General features: G+C 38.8%; 1 protein-coding gene across 1 annotated transcript in view; it reads left to right on the top strand.

The window, feature by feature from the left end:
* The window catches only part of DHX40 (DEAH-box helicase 40), a 48,242-nt gene that overhangs the window by 18,170 nt on the left and 6,708 nt on the right, over nucleotides 1–23,364 (top strand). The window contains exons 11-15 of the mRNA XM_080827050.1: nucleotides 3,152–3,232; nucleotides 4,224–4,381; nucleotides 20,415–20,529; nucleotides 21,349–21,457; nucleotides 22,620–22,714. Of these exons, the coding sequence (XP_080683176.1) occupies nucleotides 3,152–3,232; nucleotides 4,224–4,381; nucleotides 20,415–20,529; nucleotides 21,349–21,457; nucleotides 22,620–22,714 (558 nt within the window). The remainder of the gene's footprint in view (nucleotides 1–3,151; nucleotides 3,233–4,223; nucleotides 4,382–20,414; nucleotides 20,530–21,348; nucleotides 21,458–22,619; nucleotides 22,715–23,364) is intronic.

The following is a 23,364-nucleotide window of genomic DNA, read 5'->3' as shown; positions in this document are numbered from 1 at the left end:
ACTGAACCAGCTGGATGTCCCTCTCCTCTCTCTTTTTGTTTATTTATTTATTTATCCCCCCCGCCCCGCCTTCCTCTTTTTAATATGTGTGTAGAATAAGGAGAAATAGAGCCAGTATTTACTTGCAGATTTTGGGTTATATAAGAGAAATTATGCAGAACAGGTTGCCAGAAAATTGTAAGAAATACAAATGTTTTGACTTAGTCATTCAGGAAAAGGTCAGAATCTGAAAACAACTGCCCAGTATGCTTGGAATTGATCTTCAGCAAATTCTAGCAGAGTTTTTTTTAGAAAAAAATGGTTTTAGAGAATTTAATGGTGATTTATAGTAATCCATATAAATCAAAATGGTTCACAAAGACTATGTCATAATAAACCATTTCCTTTTTAGTTTGAAGATAGGACTGTCCACATAACAGGTGCACCGTAAGAATTTATTGAATGATAATCTAATGTCTCCTGTTTTCTGCACACCATATGATAAGATTATATCTACCTGTCTATTATATATCTGTTTTATCTATCTTATTCATCTTTGTGAATAAGGTGACAGGACTGTTGAATATAGTTGCCAAATAGCCAAATCCAGAATGTATTGATTAATTGCTTAGCATAGCCTACATGGAGGTTTTGCTGATAGTGTGCTGAACTTTGCTCTTTCCTCATGAGCATTTTCAGTGAAAATATTAAAGATATTGAAGTCCTGGTTATATATTGCTGGAAAATGTCTTGATGTCTAATCAGTAGATGATTAAAACTGCAAGATTTAGAATGATCTTAATAGGCAAAAATCAACAAGGCCAAAGTCTGAAAGATTACATCTTACAGCCTTTGTTTGGGTTATATATTAAGGAAATACACATGAGAAAGATCTGAAATTACCAGATCACCACAACTTAGTATGAGCTTGCAATTATTATTCTGTTTAGAAAACAATAAAAAATTCCTACTGGCGGGTTGCCTGGGTGGCTCAGCTGGCTGGCCTTTGGCTCGGGTCCCACATGGCGGTGGAGGCGGGGGGTGGGGGGTGGGAATCCCTGCTCAGCGGGGAGCCTGCTTCTCCCTCTGCCTGCCACTCACCCTGCTTTGCTCTCTTTCTCTGGCAAATAAATAAATAAAATCTTTTAAAAAATAAAGAGTTTTTTTAAAAATTCCTACTGGAATAGACTTTAGTTATGTTAATAGACTGCAATGTCCAAATGACTGGAATTATAGCATTCCTGTTATGTGTTGGTCACTCTACATTTGGAGTTCAGTTATGGATATCATTACATTTTATGAGGATTTTGACAAGCTAGAGTGTTTCTGAAAGATGGGAATTAGGTATGGTGGGTCTCTTAGAAAGCAAATAATACAAGGAGTGCTTGACAGAATTCAGTAATTGGTATAATCAAGGGAGAAAAATAATGGCAGTTTTTACAAATCTGGAAGGGCACTCATGTAAAAGAGGAACCTGACTAATTTGGTATTGCTCTAGGACAGGGTCAAAAACTATGTTCCAGGCTCACTGCCTGTTTTTGTAAATAAAATTTTATTGGAACAGAGACATGCATATTCATTCATGTATGGTTGCTTTTGCTATAACAGCAGAGTTGAATAATTGTGACAGAGACCATACGGCCTACAAAACCTAAAATATTTACTATCTGGCCTTTTACAGAAAGTGTTTGCTGACTCTTGCTCTAGAAGATACCAGGACTTGTTGGTACAAGTTGTAGGAAAACTGTAGAACAGTCTACAAGATTTTTGTTTATTTGTTTTTAAATAGAGCAGTGAATCCTGGAGTGGACTTTTATGTAAGGTATTGGACCTTTTGTCCTTTGTTGGACTTTTTCAAGGTGAGAAATTGGAGTAGATGATATAACCATCTCAAGACTTATGGCGGAAAAAGTAATCTAGTGCCAATAGTATTAAGTAATTATTATTAGTAGTAAGAATATGTATATATATATTCAGGCTTGGTCATATGCCACCCTTTGTGAATATTTTTGTCTAATGTTCATTAATAGTATTGTGGTTATATAAGAATGCCTTTATTTTCCAAGATTTTATTTATTTTTCATGTATTTATTTTAGAGAGAACAAGGGTGCATGTGAGCAGGGGGAAGGGCACAGTGGGAGGAAGAGGAAGAGGGAAAGAATCCCAAGTGGATTCCAAGCTGATTGTGGAGCCCAATGTGGGCCCCATCTCAGGACTCTGAGATCATGACCCGAGCCAAAACCAGGAGTGGGACACAACTGACTAAGCCACCCAGGCAACCCTAAGTTGTCTTTATTTTCAGAGGATGCGTGCTGGAATATTTTGGGGGGTGAATTGGCATTGTATTTACAACTTGTTTTCAGATAGTTCAGGAGAAAATAAGAATATACATAAAGCAAATATGGTAAAATTAAATATACTTACGATTTTATTAAAAACCATATTGAATTAATGTTGATCAACTTGTAATATTTGCCCACTGTCAATTTTTCTCCACTGGTTTATAAAATTGTAATAAAAATTGTGGGCTACAGAACAGAGTAGTTTTGACATTGAAGAATGTCAAAATGTCTGTGAAGAACGGGGCAGGAATAAGATAGAGAAGAATGGTGAGTGTTCCAGCTAAGGGGGATCAAAAAGAAGTGCTTTTTGAACTAAACAGAGGAGTGTGATTCAGCACTTAGTTCTCCTCCTGAAACCAACATTGCATGGTATGTTAACTAACTACAATTTAAATAAAAATTTAGAAAGGAAAAAAAAAGAGTGTGATTCAGAAAAAATAATGTCCTACCTTGCTGAATGCTGATCACGATCATAGAGTGCTTAGGGAAGGGCGCCTGGGTGGCTCAGTTGTTAAGCGTCTGCCTTCAGCTCAGGTCAAAATCACAGCGTCCTGGGATCAAGCCCCATATCAGGCTTCTTGCTCAACGGGAAGCCAGCTTTTCCCTCTGCCTACTGCTCCCCCTCCTTGTGTTCCTTCTCTCGCTATCTCTTTCTGTCATAAATAAATAAAATCTTAAAAAAAAAAAAAAAAGAATGCTTGGGGGAAAAAAAGAGAGGGAGAGGAGGCTTGAAAAAAAGAAGTAAAACCTTTAAAGAAATTGTCAAGTCTGTGTAAAATCTTACAATGGTCAAGGAATGGAATCTTACTCATATCTCATTTAAACCCAGGTTTCCCTATTTGGATCCACCTAATGAGAGACTCATTTTGGAAGCTCTTAAACAACTTTACCAATGTGATGCTATTGACAGGTAAAACAACAACAACAACAGCAACAACAAAAACCCAACCACAACAGATATTAATCTCTTTCTGTTTCATTTTATTATTTTTAAAAAGTTTTATTTTTATTTTAAGTAAACTCTGTGTCACATGGGGCTTGAACTCATGACCCCAAGATCAAGAGTCACATGCTCTACCAACCGAGCCAACCAGGCACCCCAGTCTCTTTTTTATTTTATTTACTTATTATTTATTTATTTGAGAGAGAGAGAGAGAGAGAATTGTGTGGGGGAGCAGAGGGAAGGAAGGACAGGCAGACTCCACACTGAGTATAGAGCCTGATGCATCACTTGATCCCATGATTCTGAGATCATGACCTGAACCAAAATCAAGAATTGGATGCTTACCTGACTTGAGCCCCTCATGTGCCCCCCCATCTCTTATTCAAATAGGGTTCTTAATAGTTTCCTTTATCAGTAGAAAATGATTTGTTTGAATTGAATGGATTGTTTTATCTGAAATAAGACTTTGTCCTCAGTTTTTCTTTGCCACAATTCTGAATTTAAGAATTACATGATAAAACTGTATTTGTATTTGGTATTATTTAACAAGTAATTTTTGAGTACCATTTCAGTACCAGGCTTTAAGTTGGGCATATGAAATAATAAGAGAGCCAGACCTTGTTCTTATGATTGTGTGTTGGGGAAAAATTTGGTAATTATCATTCTCTTATTTCTTCAAGGACATCCTCTATGCTTCTGTAGCATTTTGTGTCTTTTATTATAGTACTTTATTCTGCCTCACTTTTTACTTTTTTGGATGTATTGGCCCTTGAAAACAGGGAATATATCAGCTTTATGTTTTCTTTTATCAATGATCAGTGTGTCGTGTTTTTTATATTGAATTTATGGAGTTGATTTAAGGTAATATAAACTATATCTGACTTATTCTAAATGATGAACATTTCATTTGTACTCTCCCAAGATAGAAAGAACTTAAGAACCTTATCTTTCTATTAAGGAGCGGCCATGTGACCAGGTTGGGTTTGTCTATGGTGGAATTTCCTCTCCCTCCACATCTGACATGTGCAGTAATAAAGGCTGCTTCTCTGGATTGTGAAGATCTGCTACTTCCAATAGCAGCAATGTTGTCTGTGGAAAATGTCTTCATTAGACCGGGTAAGAAGTTTATTGATGAGTTTTTAAAAAATTAATAGACTTTATTTTTTAGAGCAGTTTTAGGTTTAAAGAAAAGTTGAGGATAAGTACAGACACACACAGTTACCTCATACTTAACATCTTTTGTTAGTGTGGTACATTTGTTATTATTGATGAGCCAGTATTGATACATGATGATTAACTAAGGGTTACTGTATTATATATTTGGGTTTTGACAAAACCCTGTATCTGTAGTACCACATTTCCACCATTACAGTAATATACTAAAAAATTGCACTCCCCTAAACATCTCCTTGTTGTCCACCTATTCATCCCTATATCCCTTCCCCCAAGATAGGTTGGCAATGCACATTTAAGGTTCCTTGTTGTCTTTTTATAGCATAATAGTTCTTTTCTTTCTATTGCTGAACAATATTCCATTGTATAGGATTTGTTTATATTTTCTCATATTGAAGGACATCTTGGTTGCTTTCAAGTTTTGGCAATTATGAATAAAACTGCTGTAGTCCATGTATAGGTTTTTGTGTGGACATAGGATTTCAACTCACTGCTGAGTTATAACATAACAAATAGGTTTATATTTGTAAGAAACTGCTAAACTATCTTCCAAAGTGTCTGCACAGTTTTGTGTTCTCACCTGCAATGAGTCTGAGAATTCCTGTTGCTCTGCATCCTCACCAGCATTTGATGTTGCCATTGTTTTAGATTTTGACCATTCTAATAAGTGTGTAGCACTTGTTAGTAATTTGTTGTTTTAACATGCAGATCCCTGATGACATCTTAACTATCTTTTTATATGCTTATTTGTCATCTGTGGATTTTGTGTGTGTGTGTGTGAGGTGTCCATTCAGGTCTTTTTATTATGTTATTTTATTTTATTTAAAGATTTCATTTTTTTTTAATAGAATTGAGGGTCCAGGAATAAGCCCTTCCATTTATGGGCAGTTGATTTCTTTTTTTTTTTTTTTTTTTTAAGATTTTTATTTATTTATTTGACAGAGAGATCACAAGTAGGCAGAGAGGCAGGCAGAGAGAGAGGAAGAGAAGCAGGCTCCCTGCTGAGCAGAGAATCCGATGCGGGGCTCGATCCCAGGACCCTGGGATCATGACCTGAGCTGAAGGCAGAAGCTTTAACCCACTGAGCCACCCAGGCGCCCCTAAAGATTTCATTTTTAAGTAATCCCTGTACCCAGTGTGGGGCTCAAACTTATAACCCTGAGATCGAGTTGCATGCTCTACCAACCGAGCCAGCCAGGCACCCCCAGATCTTTTTAAATTGGGTAGTTTTCTTACTGTTGAGTTTTAGGAGCTTTTTGTATATTTCAGATAACAGTCCTTTATCAGGTATGTCTTTTGCAAATATTTTTTCCAAGTCTGTGGTTTGTCTTCTCATTCTTTTGACATTATCTTTCATAGAGCAGAAGTTTTAAAGTTTAATGAAGTCCCGTTTTCAGTTACTTCCTTCATGGGTCATGCATTTGGTGTTATATTTGAAAAGTCATCACCGGGGGCGCCTGGGTGGCTCAGTGGGTTAGACCTCTGCCTTCGGCTCAGGTCATGATCTCAGGGTCCTGGGATGGAGCCCCGCATCGGGCTCTCTGCTCGGCGGGGCGCCTGCTCCCCATCCCCCCACCCCCCGTCAGCCTCTCTGCCTACTTGTGATCTCTCTCTGTCAAATAAATAAATAAAATCTTTTAAAAAATAAAAGAAAATTAAAAAAAGAAAAGAAATAAAAAGAAAAGTCATCACCATACCCAACATCCTCTAGGTTTTCTCCTATGTTATCTTCTAGGAATTGGATGTCCATTTGTTCTAACCCCATTTGTTCAAAAGGCTGTCCTTCTTCCATTGAAATACCTTTCCCCCTTGTTAAAGATCATTTAACTATATTTGTGTGGCTCTGTTTCTGAGCCCTGTATTCTGTTCCATTGACCTCTTTTCCTGGTCTTCTGTCAATATCACACTGTCTTGAATATTAGAGCTTTATAGTAACTCTTGAAGTTGGATAGGGTTAGTTTTCTGACTTTGCCCTTCCCCTTCAATTAGGGATTATGTCAAATCTGTAGATCAGGCTGGACAGAATTGATATCTTGACAGTATTGAGCCTTTCTATCCATGTACATGAAATATCTCTCCGTTTATTTAGATTCTTCAGTAATTCACTGGGAATTTTTATTACCATATATCTAGCCCTATGAGACATGAAACTGAGGATCAACGAATTTTACATTTTGTTATTCTTTAACTTAGTTGTTTGAAATAGAGAGTTTATAATGTTCCTGGCTAAGAGTTAATTTCCTTTCACTGGTAAAGGAAGATAGTATGGTGGACCTTTACCCTGTTATAGTACATTAGTAATATATTAACTTTTCTTCCCTAGACTCAAAAGAAATGAAAGTTCAGCACCTGTATCCTAAGAGAATTGTTTTGAGGTTCAGACTTCTGCTTCTTTCCTTTCTTGGTGTGTCCGTATGGGACACAACTTAGTTCGTCTCATAGCAGCTTTACTTTCTTCTAATGGGGGTGGGGGTGGAGTCAGAATTTTTTTTTTTTTTTTTTTTTTTTTTTTTTTTTTAAGAGCTTCTGGGAGAGCCTGGATGGCTTAGTCAGTTTAACTTCTGACTCTTGATTTTGGGTCAGATCATGATCTCAGGGTTGTGAGATCAAGCCCCTGTGATGGGTATGGAGCCTGCTTAAGGTTTTCTCTTGCCCTCGCCCTCTGCCCCTCCCCCCTTGAATGAATGAATATATATAAAAATAAATTAAAAATAAATAAATAAAAGACCTTCTGAGTAGACAGTGTTTCTTGCCTGCAGCCAAGACTAAAAATAGTGTGTGCTACCATACTGGCCATATCCCTTTATAAGCTGTGAGTGTGTGTCCAGACTGGTTTATTTATTGCCAAGATTGTAATGGAGGATACATTTTTCTATAAAAGTACTCTGGTTTAATCAGTGTGCTGCCTATCCCAAAATGATTGTAGTCTTTTTTTTCCCCTTTCCCCTAGATTGTAGTCTTAAGTGTCAGAATTTTGGTTTTAGTAATACCCCAAATTACAGTTGTTCTTTTCTAGAAAAGAGTAATATGCAGGGGCGCTTAGGTGGCTTGGTCTGTTAAGTGTCAGTCTTTGGGTCATGTCCTGATCCCTAATCAGGGTCCTAGGATCCAGCCCCACCTCTGGCTCCTCAGCGGGGAGTCTGTTTTTTCCTCTGACCCTCCCCCCTCCTGCTCTCTCTCTCTCAAATAAATAAATAAAATCTTAAAAAAAAAAAGACTCTATACAGTAAATAAGGTTGATTGGGTGGTAGTTAGGGGATGGGTGAAATAGGTGAAGGGAATTAAGAAAAACAAACTTCCAATTATAAAATAAGTAAGTCATGGAGATGAAAGCACAGTATAGAGAATGCAGTCAGTAGTGTTGTAATAATGTTTTATAGTAACTACGCTTACTGTGGTGAGCGTTGAGTAATGTATGAAATTGTTAAATCACTATGTTGTACACCTGAACCTAATATAGCATTGTATGTCAGCCATCCTTTAATGATAATCTTTAAGTAAATAAGTCTAGCTGGGTTTCTAAGCTAAAAATACTCTAAAAACTATTAAAGAGTATTGAGGTGAGAGTCAAGAGATCAGGGTTCTAACCTGACTCCAATGCAACCTAATTATCTGACTATTGACCTAGTTTTTCTGGACTTCATTTTTCATTTGTAAAATCAGGGAGTTAGATTAGATTAAGGTGATCCAATCTTACAGTCTTATAAGGGCAGAAAAAGGAACTAGTTTTCTTCATTGGAATTTTTTTTTTTTTAAAGATTTTATTTATTTGACAGAGCAAGATCACAAGTAGGCAGAGAGGCAGGCAGAGAGAGAGGAGGGAAGCAGGCTCCCTGCTGAGCAGAGAGGCCGATGTGGGGCTCGATCCCGGGACTCTGAGATCATGACCTGAGCCAAAGGCAGAGGCTTAACCCACTGAGCCACCCAGGCGCCCCCCTCATTGGAATTTTTAATAGATGAAACCACTCTGGTGTTAGCTCTTTTTTTTTTTTAATTACCTTTTTATTGGAATACAATTTCAAAGTTACAGAAATGTTCAAAGTATAGTAAAGAATTTCCTTTATACCTTTTACCTAGTTCATCAGTTTTTAACCTTTTTCTGTATTTGCTTTACTATTCTTTTTCTCTTTCTCTGTCTCTCTCTATATATATGTATGCATTTTATGTATTTTTTAGAGTCACTTAGGAATGTTACACTCCCTTACCACAAAGTATTGATAACGTATATTTACTAAGAATAAGGGCAATCTCTTATTTAACCATAGTACATTTATCAAAATTAGGAAATTTAGTATTGACACAATACTATTATCTAGTCCAGAGTCCATATTCAAATTGTCCTTTGTCCCTAGAATATACAGAAGTAGCTTTAGAATTCCTAAGATACACCACTGACTGCTTACAGTTTTTATTTATTTTTTTAAATTATTATTATTATTTTTAAAGATTTTATTTATTTATTTGACACAGAGAGAGATCACAAGTAGGCAGAGAGGCAGGCAGAGAGAGAGGGAGAAGCAGGCTCCCCGCTGAGTAGAGAGCCGGATGCGGAGCTTGATCCCAGGACCCTGAGATCATGACCTGAGCCAAAGGCAGCGGCTTAACCCACTGAGCCACCCAGGCGCCCCTAAATTATTTTTTAAAGATTTTACTTATTTATTTGAGAGAGAGACACACACACACAGAGCGAGTGAGAGCACCAGTGGAGGTGGGGAGAGGCAGAGGGAGAGGGAGAAACAGATTCCCTGCTGAGTAGGAAGCCCGACTCTGGGTTCAATCCCAAGACCCTGAGATCATGACCTGAGCCAAAGGGAGATGCACAGCCAACTGAGCCACTCAGGTGCTCCTACAGTTTTTATTTTTGAGGTAAAATGTACATGTAGTGAAATGTATAAATCTTAGGTATATAATTCAATTAATTTTGCGAAGTGCACACATCCATATAACTCATGCCCCTGTCAAGATAAGGAACAGTTTTATCACTCGGAAAATCTCTTCAGTACCCCTTCGCAGTCAGAATCTAGCTCTCCCACCTCCCCACAGTCATTTCTCTTTTTTTTTAGGTTTGGCTTTTCTGAAACTTCATGTGAATAGACATATATATACTTTTTTGTGTTTGGCTTTTTTTGGTCAACATAATGGGTGATATTTATCCAATTCCACTGTATGAACATACTACAGTTAGGTTTTTTTCCATTATCCTATTGATAGACATTTGAATTGTTTCTTGTTTGGTGCTGTCTATAAATACGGCTGTTAAGTGGCCCCTGGGGGGCACCATCCATTAAGCGTTGGACTCTTGGTTTCAGCTCAGGCTGTGATCTCAGGGTCCTGAGATTGAGCCCATGTAGGGCTCCAGGCTCAGCGCAGAGTCTGCTTGTCCCCTCTCCTTGCCCCTCTCCTCCTCCCACCCCACCCTCTTGCAAATACACACACACACTCTCTCTCTCTCTTTCAAATAAGTAAATTAAAAAAAAAAAAAAAGAATAGCTGTTTTGAACATTCCTGTGTAGGTCTTTTGTAGATGTATATTTTCATTTCTCTTAGGTAACTACCTAGGAAACAAATTGTTGCATTATTGAGTAAGCATGTGTTTAAGAAATTGCCAACCTGGGGTGCCTGGGTGGCTCAGTGGGTTAAAGCCTCTGCCTTCAACTCAGGTCATGATCCCAGGGTCCTGGGATCGAGCCCCACATTGGGCTCTCTGCTCAGTGGGGAGCCTGCTTCCTCCTCTCGCTCTCTCTGCCTGCCTCTCTGCCTACTTGTGATCTCTGTCTGTCAAATAAATAAGTAAAACCTTTAAAAAAAAAAAAAAAAAGAAATTGCCAACCTTTGGGGTACCTAGGTGGCTCAGTAGGTTAAGCATCCTATTCCTTCTTGTACTGGGATCAAGCCCTCCTCCCCCCACCGCTCCATGCAGCCCTATATCAGGCCCCACCCTCAATGGGGAGTTTGCGTGGGATTGGGATTCTCTCTCTCCCTCTGCCCCTCCCCCTGCTCACATTCTCTTTTCTCTCTCTCAAATAAATAAATCTTTTTTTTTTAAGGATTTTACTGGATGTTATTAATCTATTTGACAGAGATCGCAAGTAGGTAGAGAGGCAGGTGGGGGGGGACAGGCTCCCTGCTGAGCAGAGAGCCCGATGTGGGGCTAGATCCCAGAACCCTGAGATCATGACCTGAGCCGAAGGCAGAGGCTTTAACCCACTGAGCCACCCAGGCGCCCCTCAAATAAATAAATCTTAAAGAAAGAAATTGCCAACCCTTTTCCCCAAATGGCTATACCATTTTAAAATTCCATCAGCAATGTTTGCATCACATGTCTTCCTCAACATTTGGTGTTGCCTGTCATGTTATTTTACACATTCTATTATGTATTGGTGATCCCTTCTTATGGTTTCATTTGCATTTTCCTGCTGACTTAATATTTTTGTGCATTCATGTGATTATTGGCCATTTATCTGTCTTCTTTGTGAATTGTCTGTTAAAATCTTTTACTCAGGTTTTAATATTTTTTTTAAAGATTTTATTTATTTATTTGACAGAGAGAGAGATCACAAGTAGGCAGAGAAGCAGGCAGAAGGAGAGGGAAGCAGGCTCCCTGCTGAGCAGGGAGCCCAGTGCGGGGCTCGATCCCAGGACCCTGGGATCATGACCCGAGCTGAAGGCAGCCACTTATCAGGTTTTAAATTTATTAAAAAAATTATGGAATCTCAGAGATTTCAATTTATTCTGGATACAGGTTATTTGGTAGATAATGAGTTGCATGTAGTTGTTCCCACTCTGGGCTTTTCTGTTTACTTTCTGAACAGTGGCTTTTGATGACGGGGGCTTTTGAATTTTGGTAAGTTTAATACATCAGTTACTATTGTTGTGGTTACTCTCTGAATGCTAAAAGATCTTTGCCTGCCCCAGGATCATGAAAATATACTTCCCTCTCATATTTCTTTTTTTTTTTTTTTAAGATTTTATTTATTTATTTGACAGAGAGAGATCACAAGTAGGCAGAGAGGCAGGTAGACAGAGAGAGAGAGGGAAGCAGGCTCCCTGCTGAGCAGAGAGCCCGATGCGGGACTCGATCCCAGGACCCTGAGATCATGACCTGAGCTAAAGGCAGCGGCTTAACCCACTGAGCCACCCAGGCGCCCCCCCCTCTCATATTTCTATTGATACTTTCCTACAAGCTTTACATTATTGAGCTTTTAATATAGTACAGTGATCCATCTGAATTTAATCTTTGTATATGGTATGAGGTAGAGGTCTAGGTTACTTTTTTTCTCTGTGATCACCCACTTATTCCAGCACATTTATGGAAAAGATTTTTTCCCCCACTGAATTGCATTGATACCTTTTTAGAAAATCTAGGGACTATATATGTGTGACTGTTATTTCTGGACTTTATTTCATTGATCTGTTTATCCCTATGTCAGTGCCACTTAGTGTTGATTACACAGCTTTATGGTAAATTTTGAAATCAGATACTGTAAGTCTTTCAACATTGTGTTCCTTTTTTGATACTCTTGTGGTTATTCCATATTCCTTCCATTTTTATATAAATTTTAGAATCAGCGTATCAGTTTTTTCAGGAAAAAGCCTGATAGAATTTTGATAACGATTGTGTTAAAGCCTTTATTGTTGCTGTTGCTTAACATGTCCTTGCTGTAGGGCTGATAATATACATCTTTAATCACAGTTTACTCAATGAATATTTTATTGCTTCATGTAAAATACAGGAAAGCTTGCAACAATTTAGTTCCATTTACTCCTCCATCACGTGTGCTATTGTTGTCATATAAATTACATTTACATATGTTATGAACTTCAAATATAGTATTATAATATTTCCTTTAAACCTTCTTATGTCTTTGAAAGAAGTTGAGAAGAAATGAAAAATTAAGTCCATTCCAGTACTGGAAGTAGAAGGTCAGGTATTGGTTTAAAAATTTTTTTTCTTTTAAAGAGTTTATTTATTTATTTTAGGGAGGGATAGTGCACGTTGTGCATGTGTGCCTGCCTACGTGAGCAGAGGGGAGGGGCAGAGGGAAAGGTAGGGAGAGAGAATCTCAAGCAATCTATGCTCTGAGCATGAAGGCTGAGGCCGTTGTGGGGCCTCTCCCACCCCCCTGAGATCATGACCTGAGCCAAAACCCAGAGTTGGTTGTTCAACCAGCCAAGCCACCCAGGCACCCCTGGTTTTAAAATTTTTGTTTAGAATCTTCTCTCTGTGGATGGATAGTTGACTCAACTTTTTAGCTTTTAGGTTGTTCAGGTCTTGGGTTTTGGGTTTTTTTTTTTTTAAAGATTTTACTTATTTATTTGAGAGAGAGAGAAAGAGAGCATGAGAGGGGAGAGGTCAGAGGTAGAAGCAGACTTCCTGCCAAGCAGAGAGCCCGATGTGGGACTTGATCCTGGGACTCCAGGATCATGGCTTGAGCCAAAGGCAGTCGCTCAACCAACTGAGCCGCACAGGGGCCCGTGTTTGTTTGTTTTTAAGATTTTATCAGAGAGAGTACGAGCAGTGGGGAAGAGGAGAGAGAGAGGGAGAAGCAGACTCCCTGGTGAGCAGGGAGCCTGATACAGGGCTCTACCCCGGGACCCCTGGATCATGACCTGAGCCAAAGGCAGACACTTAATCAACTGAGCCACCCAGGTGCCCTGTCTTAGGTTTTAATTATGTGGTGGTGTTGTTTTTTAAGATTTTATTTATTTATTTGTCAGAGAGAGAGAGAGAGCACAAGCAGGGAGAGAGGAAGGCAGAGGGAGAAGCAGGCTCCCTGCTGAGCAAGGAGCCCTACTCAGACTCGATCCCAGGGCTCTGGGATTATGACCCGAGCCAAAGGCAGCCCTTAACTGACTGAGCCACTCAGGCATCCCTATTCTTTGTTTTTCTTTTACTCAAGTTCTTGAGTTGGTTTTGATACCTTGAAGGCCTTTTTTGGGACCTACACTTTAGAAAAATATTATTTGAAAGTGACCTATATTTGAAGGCACTCAAAGAAAAGGGAGATTTCCCTTTGTTAGCTTAATACTTGGCTTTAGATATCTGTGGACTCTTTAGAATATTCAGATAATATAGCCAATAAGAATATGTATTTTTTTCTGTGCTTTGATTTGGTGAGCTGGTTTATTTTTTCTTAAGATTTTATTTATTTGAGAGAGAGGGAGAGTGAGAGGGAGAAGCAAATTCTCGGCTGAGCAGAGAGCCCGACGTAGGGCTCTTTCCCAGGACCTGGAAATCATGAACTGAGCTGAAAGCAGATGCTTAACCTACCCTGAGCCACCCAGGCGCTCCTGGTGAGATATTTTTGATTAAGTCTTGCTTTTGTGAAGCACTTGATGTCAATCATGTTAATGGATATGAAACATGAATTACCCCCAAAGCACTAAGGTAGCTCAGAGATTCAGTGTTTCTAGATTCCACAGAATAAAAATGCAACTGTGAAATAGCAATGGCCTTTTCTATTGTTATGTCAGAGACAGGATTGAGGGTTTTTTTCCCTTAGATACTGACCTAGGTTTCTTTTTTTAAAAAAGAGGTAGTACCTAGGTCCCTGGGTGGCTTTGTTGGTTAAGCATCTGCGTTTGGCTCAGGTCATGATTCCAGGGTCCTGGGATTAAGCCCCACATCAGGCTCCCTACTGGGTGGGGAGGCTATTTCTCCTTCTCCCCCTGCCCCTCTCCCTGCTTATGTGCTTGCTCACTCTCTCTCAAATAAATAAATAAAATCTTTAAAAAAAAATAAATAGGTAGTACATGAGGTGTTATTGTCAAATATATTACATTTCTATGTTAATAGGCCCAACAACACAATTTTATAGATAGTGTTTCATGCAATTTCTTTTTAAATCACAGAAGGGGATGTAATAGAAGAAATAATTATACTCTCTTATTTACCAACATATTTACTTTTACCAGTATTCTTTATCAGTGTCATTCAGATTGCTCTCTGGTGTCACTTCCTTTCAGCCTGAATAACTTCCTTTATTATTTCCTGTAAGTCAGGTATGCCAGCAATGAATTCTTTTAGGTTTTGTTATCTGGGAATGTCTTTATTTTTCCTTCATTTTGACAGATCATTTTGTTGGATATAGGATTCTTAGATAACAGTTTCTTTTAACACTAAATAAATATATTATCCCACAGTCTTTCAGCATCCATCATGTCTAATGAGAAGTCGTTTGTTAATTTTATTGGCATTCTCTTGTACATAATAATTCATTTTCCTTTTGCTGCTTTCAGTATTTTGGCTATTGTGAATCTGTGGGTCTTTTTGCTGTTATCTTCTTAGAGTTCATTAAGCTTTCTCTAATCAAAACTTAGATTAATCCTTTTCATCAAATTTTGGAATTTTTCTTCAACCATTATTTCCTTAAAATTTTTTCTACCTCTTCCTCTTCTTTCCTTCTGGCAGTCCCATTACACAAGGTTCATGTGCTTAATGGTGTCCCATATTTCTCTGACACTGCTCATTTTTCATCATTCTTTTTTTTTCCCTCTGTTTTTTGGATTGCGTAATCTCTTTTGATTTATATTTTGCTGATTCTTTCTTCTTCCAGCCCAGATCTACTACTGAGCCCCACTTAGTGAAGTTTTCGTATTTTTTATTGCACATTTCAGTTCCAGCAGTCAGCTACTGATTGGTTGCAGGTCGTACTTAATACCTTCAAGCTAGTGATGTTTTCACCCTTTACTGTTGAATCCGTGTTGTGTGGTTTGGAGACTGTTTTCATAGTTTAGCGTTTATGAGTTTGTCCTGTATTCAGACATAGACCAGAGGCTCAGGTGTTCCCTTTCCTTTTGTTCCTCCTCAAAAGGTACAACCTTGGAGGTCTACATAGTCTCTTAGAACATCGGGACAACTATGGGTTTAGTTGGTTTCTCTGATCTTTCTGTTAAGTTTTTGGCCTGCTTTACTTTCTTGCTGGCCTGCCTCTGTTGGTAACAGATTAAGCTGTTAGTCTCCACTGATTGCTAGCTGATGGCTCTGTTGTTTTTGACAGTGCCCTTGGGGCATAAATTACTCGGTAATTTATCCAGATAAATGATAAATGATCCAGATAAATGATCCAGATAAAGTTGGTCACCTTGGCAGGGGCAAAGTATTGCTGGTTTCTAGTAGTGCTTGTCTCTGTGCTTTCCTGGGAAAAACCTCTATGCTATGGAGCAGGAGCTGGGAGTTTTTTGGGAATGGGCTCTTCACTGGCTGCCCCACCCAGAACCTCCTGTCAAAGCAGAAGCTTAAAGTGGGAGGTGGTGGGAACTGGTGCTTTGGTTACCACCACTGCCCTTTTTCCTTAGCATAAAGCTTGGTGAGACTGCATCTGTAGATACTCACCGGCTGCCAAAAACAAAAACAAAAACCTGATACAGGAAACTGGGAGAAGTGAGAGCTACCACTCAGCTGCTGAACTCACTAGAACAGCTCTTCTACGATACAGAGCTGTAAGGGAATGGAAAGCTGTAATTCACAGTCTTTAGCTGTTCCCCCATTTATTAGCTGTTTGGCCTTGATCCTCCTTACAGAGTAGGATCTGGAGGTGAGGGAAAGGCTGCCGCTTTCAGGCTGCTGAGCCCTCTGGAATAGTTCTTCCACATACAAAGCTGTGGGGGTGTTGAGTGTAGTTCCTACTTGAACGTGATCCTTCCTTCTGTTCACTGAAGTCCATAGATTCAGTAAATCTCCAGAGAATTTGAATGATTGTTTTTGGTAATTTTGATTGGTTTAACAGATGTCTGTCTGGGAGAGAGGTTTCACCCAACTCCTTACGTCACCATTTCCGATATATGTACATAGTTAACAATTCAAACCCTGCACAAAGAATTAAGTGAAAAGTCTTCCTCTCCTAAAGATGTCCTTAGGTCTGATTCTTAGAGGCAACAATTGCTACCATATATCTCTAAGTTCATAACTTAGAGAGAGATTATGGCCTATATATAAATCCATAATTAATTTTTAAACTGGATCATGAAGAACTTCAGCTGCTGCAAAATGCAGCTTCAGCTTTTGAGCATGTGACTTGCTAAGATCTTATTACACTCAAAATGTGTGTTAGCTTTCCAGATGCTTCTGTAAGCATTTGTAGTCCTTATAGGTTAAGCAATCCTTTCTGGCTTGGGTTCTGTAGATTACCTAATTTAGTTTATCATATACATACTGGTAAAACTGGGTAGTATTCTCATATCTAACATTAAATTAAGATTATAAACATCAAGATGATCATACTATCAACATTTTTAGTGATCTGCCTTTTGCTGTAGTAAACTGTGTACAGGGTCCGCTAGTATAGATATTACTTTAGAAGTTAGACAGTAGGGCACCTGGGTGGCTCAGTCGTTAAACATCTGCCTTCGGCTCAGGTCATGATCCTGGGTTCCTGGGATTGAGCCCCGCATCGGGCTGTCTGCTCAGTGGGGAGCCTGCTTCCCCATCTCTCTCTGCCTGCCTCTCTGCCTATTTGTGATCTCTGTCTGTCAAATAAATAAATAAATAAAATCTTAAAAAAATATATTATAGAAGTCAGATAATAGAGTGAGAGCTGTTAAATATTTTTTAGGCAGTGAAAAGCATTGCCTTGAAATGGAATAAATTTAAAATAAACATTGGGTTGGTTCTGAAGTCTTTAATTATGTTAACTGTGACATTTGTAGAAGTAAAGGGCATTTTATATGTATGTGACACTTGTGGTTTTATTCCTCTGTTTCGGCTCTGAGAATTGTTATTATTACTGAAATCCCCTGTGAAATAGTTTTGTTTTCTGTTTGATTGCTATATAGAAAAGTATTGAATTATCTTCCCAAATGGAGAAGTTCAGCTGATACAACTTGTTTTGCTGCTTCACCTTGTCACTTACAGTTCTTGCTTTAGAAGATCTACCTATTTGCAAGACATAAAACTGATAATAGAATTTCATCGGGGGAAAGATAATAAATTAAAGACAGTGACAAGTCTACTGGAAAGTAATTAAAGGTGGATAGTCAGACTATTGTTTAGAGGATAAAATTGTTGAGATTGTAGGAACTGTGTGATATGGGTTTTGACTTTTCCATACATATCCTGAATTTACTATGGGACTTCTGCCTGTTTTAATTTTAATTAATTAGGTTTTGGGGGGGGGGAATTCAGGGAAAAGGAACCAAAAAATGTTATCTGTTCTCTTGACTTTGAGAATAATGGAGGAAGAAAGACAGAGAGACGGTAGCAATGTGGGATGGACAGCCAGGGAAGCAATATGCTCTCTGCATTTTTAAAAATGTGAGCAGGTAGCCACTCTAAACCAACAGGGATCCAATACTAACCAGCAGAATTGATTTTCAGAAAATATGAGCTGAGCTTAAAATTGTAATCTATGCTAAAAGTTGTTGCAGTCATACTGACATTTTAATAAGAGATGGTAAGCCACCTGTGTAAATTATGCTTGTAGGTGTCAGAGCCAAATGGAATGGCTGGCTAGAGGCAGAGAAAGGAAGAACTGAGCCAAGCTGGGAAGCTTCTTTGAGGCTTTATAGCTCAGGGGTCCAAGGCAGCTGGTGCTCTACATTTCTATAGCAGGAAACACAATTCAGGGATCCAGGAGCTCCTGCCTGATAGGCTTGTCTCCTGGTGTTGGGAGCCAGGACAGGGTGATGCTCAAGTCTGGTGCGATTTGACTTTTGGCATAATACCTTTTGGGCAGTGGTGATTCAGTGCTTAAAATTAAATGTCTTGGCTTAAAAATCAGTTTCCCTGTGTGATTCAGGAGATGAGAATTGTATTCTCACCTTGGCGGGGCTGTTTGTATTACAGGCAGGGCCTGTAATTAATCATATTCTCTCTCCTTTTGTCTCTAGGTAACAACTGCTTCCTTCAGTTGTAACCTAGGTAACAAAGGTGGAAGCTACTTAAAGCCTGAGATGAAAGACTTTTTATCTTCATGGGTGTTTTCTTTGATCAGATTGCTTTCCTCCTAATACCAGGAACTGCTGCTTTGCAGATTCACATCGTAGTCTGTATATGCTGCTCTCTAGTATCATGCATCATAGTGCCTATGCTAAATCGAGTTGTGATGGGTGTACTAAAGGAATAGGAATTGTGGTATGATGTGGTAGAATGAATGAAGAAGAACTAGGAAATTTGGGGCGGGGGGGGGGGAAATGGGACTTTGAAAGAAATTTAGCTTGGGTAAAATACTATGTGGAGAACTTGGGTGATCAGAGAGCATATCAATCCTGAGTGGGACTGGGTCAAAGTCAATAACAGATAAATCTCAAAAATATCAGATACATTAAGTATATTTATACAAAATTTAGAAACAGGCAAAACCCTTCTGTGGGGTTAGAAGTCAGGATATGGTTACCCTTGTGGAGGGGAATAGATAGTTATTGGGTATTTTGGTAGGTTGTTTTTGTTAACATTGAGCTGTACAGTTACAACCTGGTAGTTTTCTACATGCATGTTTTACTTCAATAAAAAGTTAAAAAAAGGAAAGAAAAACTTGTAGTAGTTCAGTTCTGCTCATATGGTAGTCCTGTCTAATTGCCCTTAATTAGGAACTGGATAAATAGGGACTGGTTAAATTGTGTTATATTCTTTTACCCCTGGGGATACAATGTAGCTATTTTGAGAACGAATTATTCTACATGTACTGACATGAAGCCGTTATTAAGTAAAGGAAGTTTCAAAACATATAACCCATTTTTATAAAAATAAACCATCATATACATACGCTGGTATATACATAGAAAATATCTTGAAGGCATCAGGGAAATACAGATCAAAACCACAATGAGATACCACCTCATACCAGTCAGAATGGCTAAAATTAACAAGTCAGGAAACAACAGATGTTGGCGAGGATGCAGAGAAAGGGGAACCCTCCCACACTGTTGGTGGGAATGCAAGCTGGTGCAGCCACTCTGGGAAACAGTATGGAGGTTCCTCAAAAAGTTGAAAATAGAGCTCCCCTACTACCCAGCAATTGCACTTCTGGGTATTTACCCCAAAGATACAAATGTAGTGATCTGAAGGGGCACCTGCACCCCAATGTTTATAGCAGCGATGTCCATAATAGCCAAACTATGGAAAGAACCTAGATGTCCATTGACAGATGAATGGATAAAGAAGATGTGATATGTGCGTACACACACACACACAGTATGGAATATTACACAGCCTCAGAAAAATGAAATCTTGCCATTTGCAACAATGTGGATGGAACTAGAGGGTATTGTGCTAGGCGAAATAAGTCAATCCGAGAAAGACCGTTATCATATGATCTCACTGATATGTGGAATTTAAGAATAAGGCAGAGGATCATAGGGAAAGAGAGGAAAAAAATGAAAGAAGATGAAACCAGAGAGGGAGACAAACCATAAGAGACTCTTAATCTCAGGAAATAGTCAGGTTGCTGGAGGGGAGAGGGTGGGGGAACAGGGTGACTGGGTGATGGACACTGGGGAGAATATGTGTTGGGGTGAGTGCTGTGTATTGTATAAGACCGGTGAATCATAGTCTGTACCCCTGAAACAAATAATACATTATATGTTAGTGATAAAAAAATTTTAAATTTAAAAAACAAAAACAAAATATCTTGAAGGACACACATTCAATAATTAACAATGGTTAGCCTTGAGGATTGGTTTGTGGGTAATGTGACCAAGTAGGGAATGTTAAACTTTTATATAATGTTTTTATTGTGAAGATGGGTTATTCTTATGATCAAAATAAACTTAAAAAATAAATTCTAAATACTATTTGAAAGGCAAATGTATTGGGAGAATTATTGTTACTATTCTAGTTAAATCTCCAACATGTGGTTAAAAGAAATAAAGGAGTTGTGGGAGTAATTAGAGCCCCCCATCCCCCCAGAAGATTTAATATAGTTCCACCTTATTCCACTGTAGATGATGAGGCAGATTTCTAATGATCTTGAGTAAACAAAATGAATGTAGGCATTTGATGTAAAGTATAACTAAATTGCCTCTCTGATTGTCATTTTAGTTGATCCAGAGTACCAGAAGGAAGCAGAACAAAGACATCGAGAATTGGCAGCTAAAGCTGGAGGATTTAATGACTTTGCAACTTTAGCTGTCATCTTTGAACAGTGCAAATCAAGGTATGTGGAATAGTTCTATGTACTAGAAAGTTGTCAGTTTGAATTACGCTCCAGTATGTACTTACTCTGTGACTTTAGACAATAAAATTCAGTGGGGGTACTACTGACCTCAAGGTATTTTTGTGAACATTAGTCAGATTTATCTATGCCAGATGACTGTTACTAAGTGGGCATTTATTATTTAGTATTAGTTCTCTTCTTTCTTCTCTCCCTAAACCTTTCCTGAAGATGACCTTATTGAATTTTGGTTCTGTAGAAATAGCTTAGATGAGAAAATGACTGGATATATTTGTTAAAAAGAAGAAATTCATTTGTAAATTATTTTTTAATTCACTCAGGGGCACCTACCTTAGTTTTTTCAAATTCCTTGAAGTGGTTTCTCTGTAATTGGACAGGTCTCATAAAAGAACTGTTACTTGTTTCTAGTTTTGTAATAGAAAATGAGACTATTAGACTGTCTTTTTTTTTTTTTTTAAGATTTTATTTATTTACTTGAGAGAGTGAGAGAGAAAGCATGAGAGGGGAGAGGGTCGGAGGGAGAAGCAGACTCCCTGCTGAGCAGGGAGCCCGATGCGGGACTCGATCCCAGGACTCCAGGATCATGACTTGAGCTGAAGGCAGTTGCCCAACCAACTGAGCCACCCAGGCACCCTGTCTTTTTTTTTTTTTTTTTTTAAAGTAAACTCTGTACCCCAACATGGGGCTTAATCCTGAGATCAGGAGTCACATGCTTTACTGAATGAGCCAGCCAGGCGCCCCTGTTAGACTGTCTTTCACTTAGAGAAGTTATTTCAGGAAACCAGTATTTTTGTTTTGCAGTGGAGCTCCAGCTTCATGGTGCCAAAAACACTGGATTCACTGGAGATGCTTATTTTCTGCATTTCGTGTTGAAGCTCAACTTCGAGAACTAATCAGGAAGCTTAAACAGGTAATTACTACAATGATACTTTTCTTGAGTAGCATTTTGGCAAGATTCTCTGAGTACTGTCTTCCAAACCATGGAGATTATGAGGTGTTCTGATCTGTGGTTTGTAGGAATAGGCCCCATTCCTAAATTTGTGTGAGTACCAAGCACTGTTACCTCTTTATCCTTTCAGGAGGTTTTTTCCCTGGTCTTTGGAAATTTCCTCACATTTATATGCTAACCAGTGCTCAGCTAAACACTTGTGGAGGCTCTTCTGCAAATCTCTGGAGTTCTGTCTCTGTCAAATTCTCTTCTCTCCTGAACTCTTGACATCTTAGTCTTTCTGGACTCGCAGTTCTTTCTCTTTATGTTTTGTAAATTCTTTAAAATTTTTAAAGATTTTATTTACTTATTTGACACAGAGAGAGGAGAGAGAGAGATCACAAGCAGGGGGAGCGGCAGAGGGAGAGGGAGAAGCAGACTCCCCACTGAGCAGGGTCCTGGATGTAGGGCTTGATCCCAGGATCCTGAGATCATGACCTGAGCAGAAGACAGACGTATAACCAACTGAGCCACCCAGGTGCCCCAGCTCTGTCTCTTTAGCTCAGAGAGTTCTCCAGGTTCCACTTGGGTTTTTCCTTCCTTGAGCCTTCATCCAGAATCTCTTTCAAAGTTGACTGTAAGCTGGGGCAGTTGGGCTTACTTCATTTATTTCCTATACTTCATTTATTTCTGAGAGATCACTGTGCTTTATTGCTTGATATTCAGTGTTTTGAAAATCATTACTTCATGTATTTTGTACATTTTTGGTTGTTTCAAGGAGAAGAGTAAGTCTGATCTCTCTCTCTTCTTTAAGATTTTATTATTTATTTATTTATTGGAGAAGAGAGAGAGGGAACACATGTGCAGTCGAGGGGAGGAGCAAAGGGAGAGGGACAAGAAGACTCTGAGCTGAGTGTGGAGCCTGTCATGCATCTCGATTCTATGACCCTTGATATCATGACCTGAGCTGAAATCATGAGTCAGATGCTTAAACGACTGAGCCACCCAGCCGCCCCAAATCTGATCCCTCTTACTTCATATTGGCCAGAAAGAGAAATCTCTAGAAATGTGTAGTTTTCAAAATAAGAGATTATTTCACATTATTCTGTGATATTACCACTGTATATATATATTATTTCTATAGCAAAGTGATTTCCCAAGAGAGACCTTTGAAGGCCCGAAACATGAAGTACTACGAAGATGTCTTTGTGCAGGCTATTTCAAAAATGTAGCTCGAAGGTAAGCAATATGAGCTTGAGAAATGGATAAGAAATACTACTGTATTTGATTGACTACAGTGATAAACTATTTAATATTAAAGATTGATGATTTATTTAAGCTCTGTGATGATGATGACATCAATTGCAATGACTCCATAATTGTCACTTGTGCAGGGGGAGCTGCAGTGGTTCAGAGTGGGATATTGGAGCTCAAGTTCAGTAAGAGGGAGTTTGTAGGACAGCTATCTAACATGGGATATCAGCACCTTAGTTGAGTGACAAGGGCTTTCTTGCAGAGGGGTGGCTCTGTGTGGAATATGAAAGACAAAAATGTTGAGCATGGCATCTCTGAGCAAGAATAGCTTGGTGTGGAGTGTCAGCGATTAAGCAGGATGGGGGAGACACTCAAATGGGAGGTGTTTGGTGTTGAGTTTAGAGTCTGAGTGCAGTGAGAGAGGGCATCTTCTTAGGGAAAGGGGTAACAATGGTGATGTTGAGAGACTCATTATATACAAAGGAATTGATCACATAATTAAATAAATTTAGTAATGGTAAAGGGAGTATTAGAAATACTGAAAGGGAAAAAATGAGAATGAGCCCTGTGGTGTTGGATTGGAATTTCAGGGTATCATTTTGAACTTACGGTTTTCAATATAGTTAGATGGATGG

This window comes from Martes martes, assembly GCF_963455335.1.
Source record: "Martes martes genome assembly, chromosome: 16".
Classification (NCBI taxonomy): domain Eukaryota; kingdom Metazoa; phylum Chordata; class Mammalia; order Carnivora; family Mustelidae; genus Martes; species Martes martes.
This window is presented reverse-complemented; position numbering and strand designations above follow the sequence as displayed.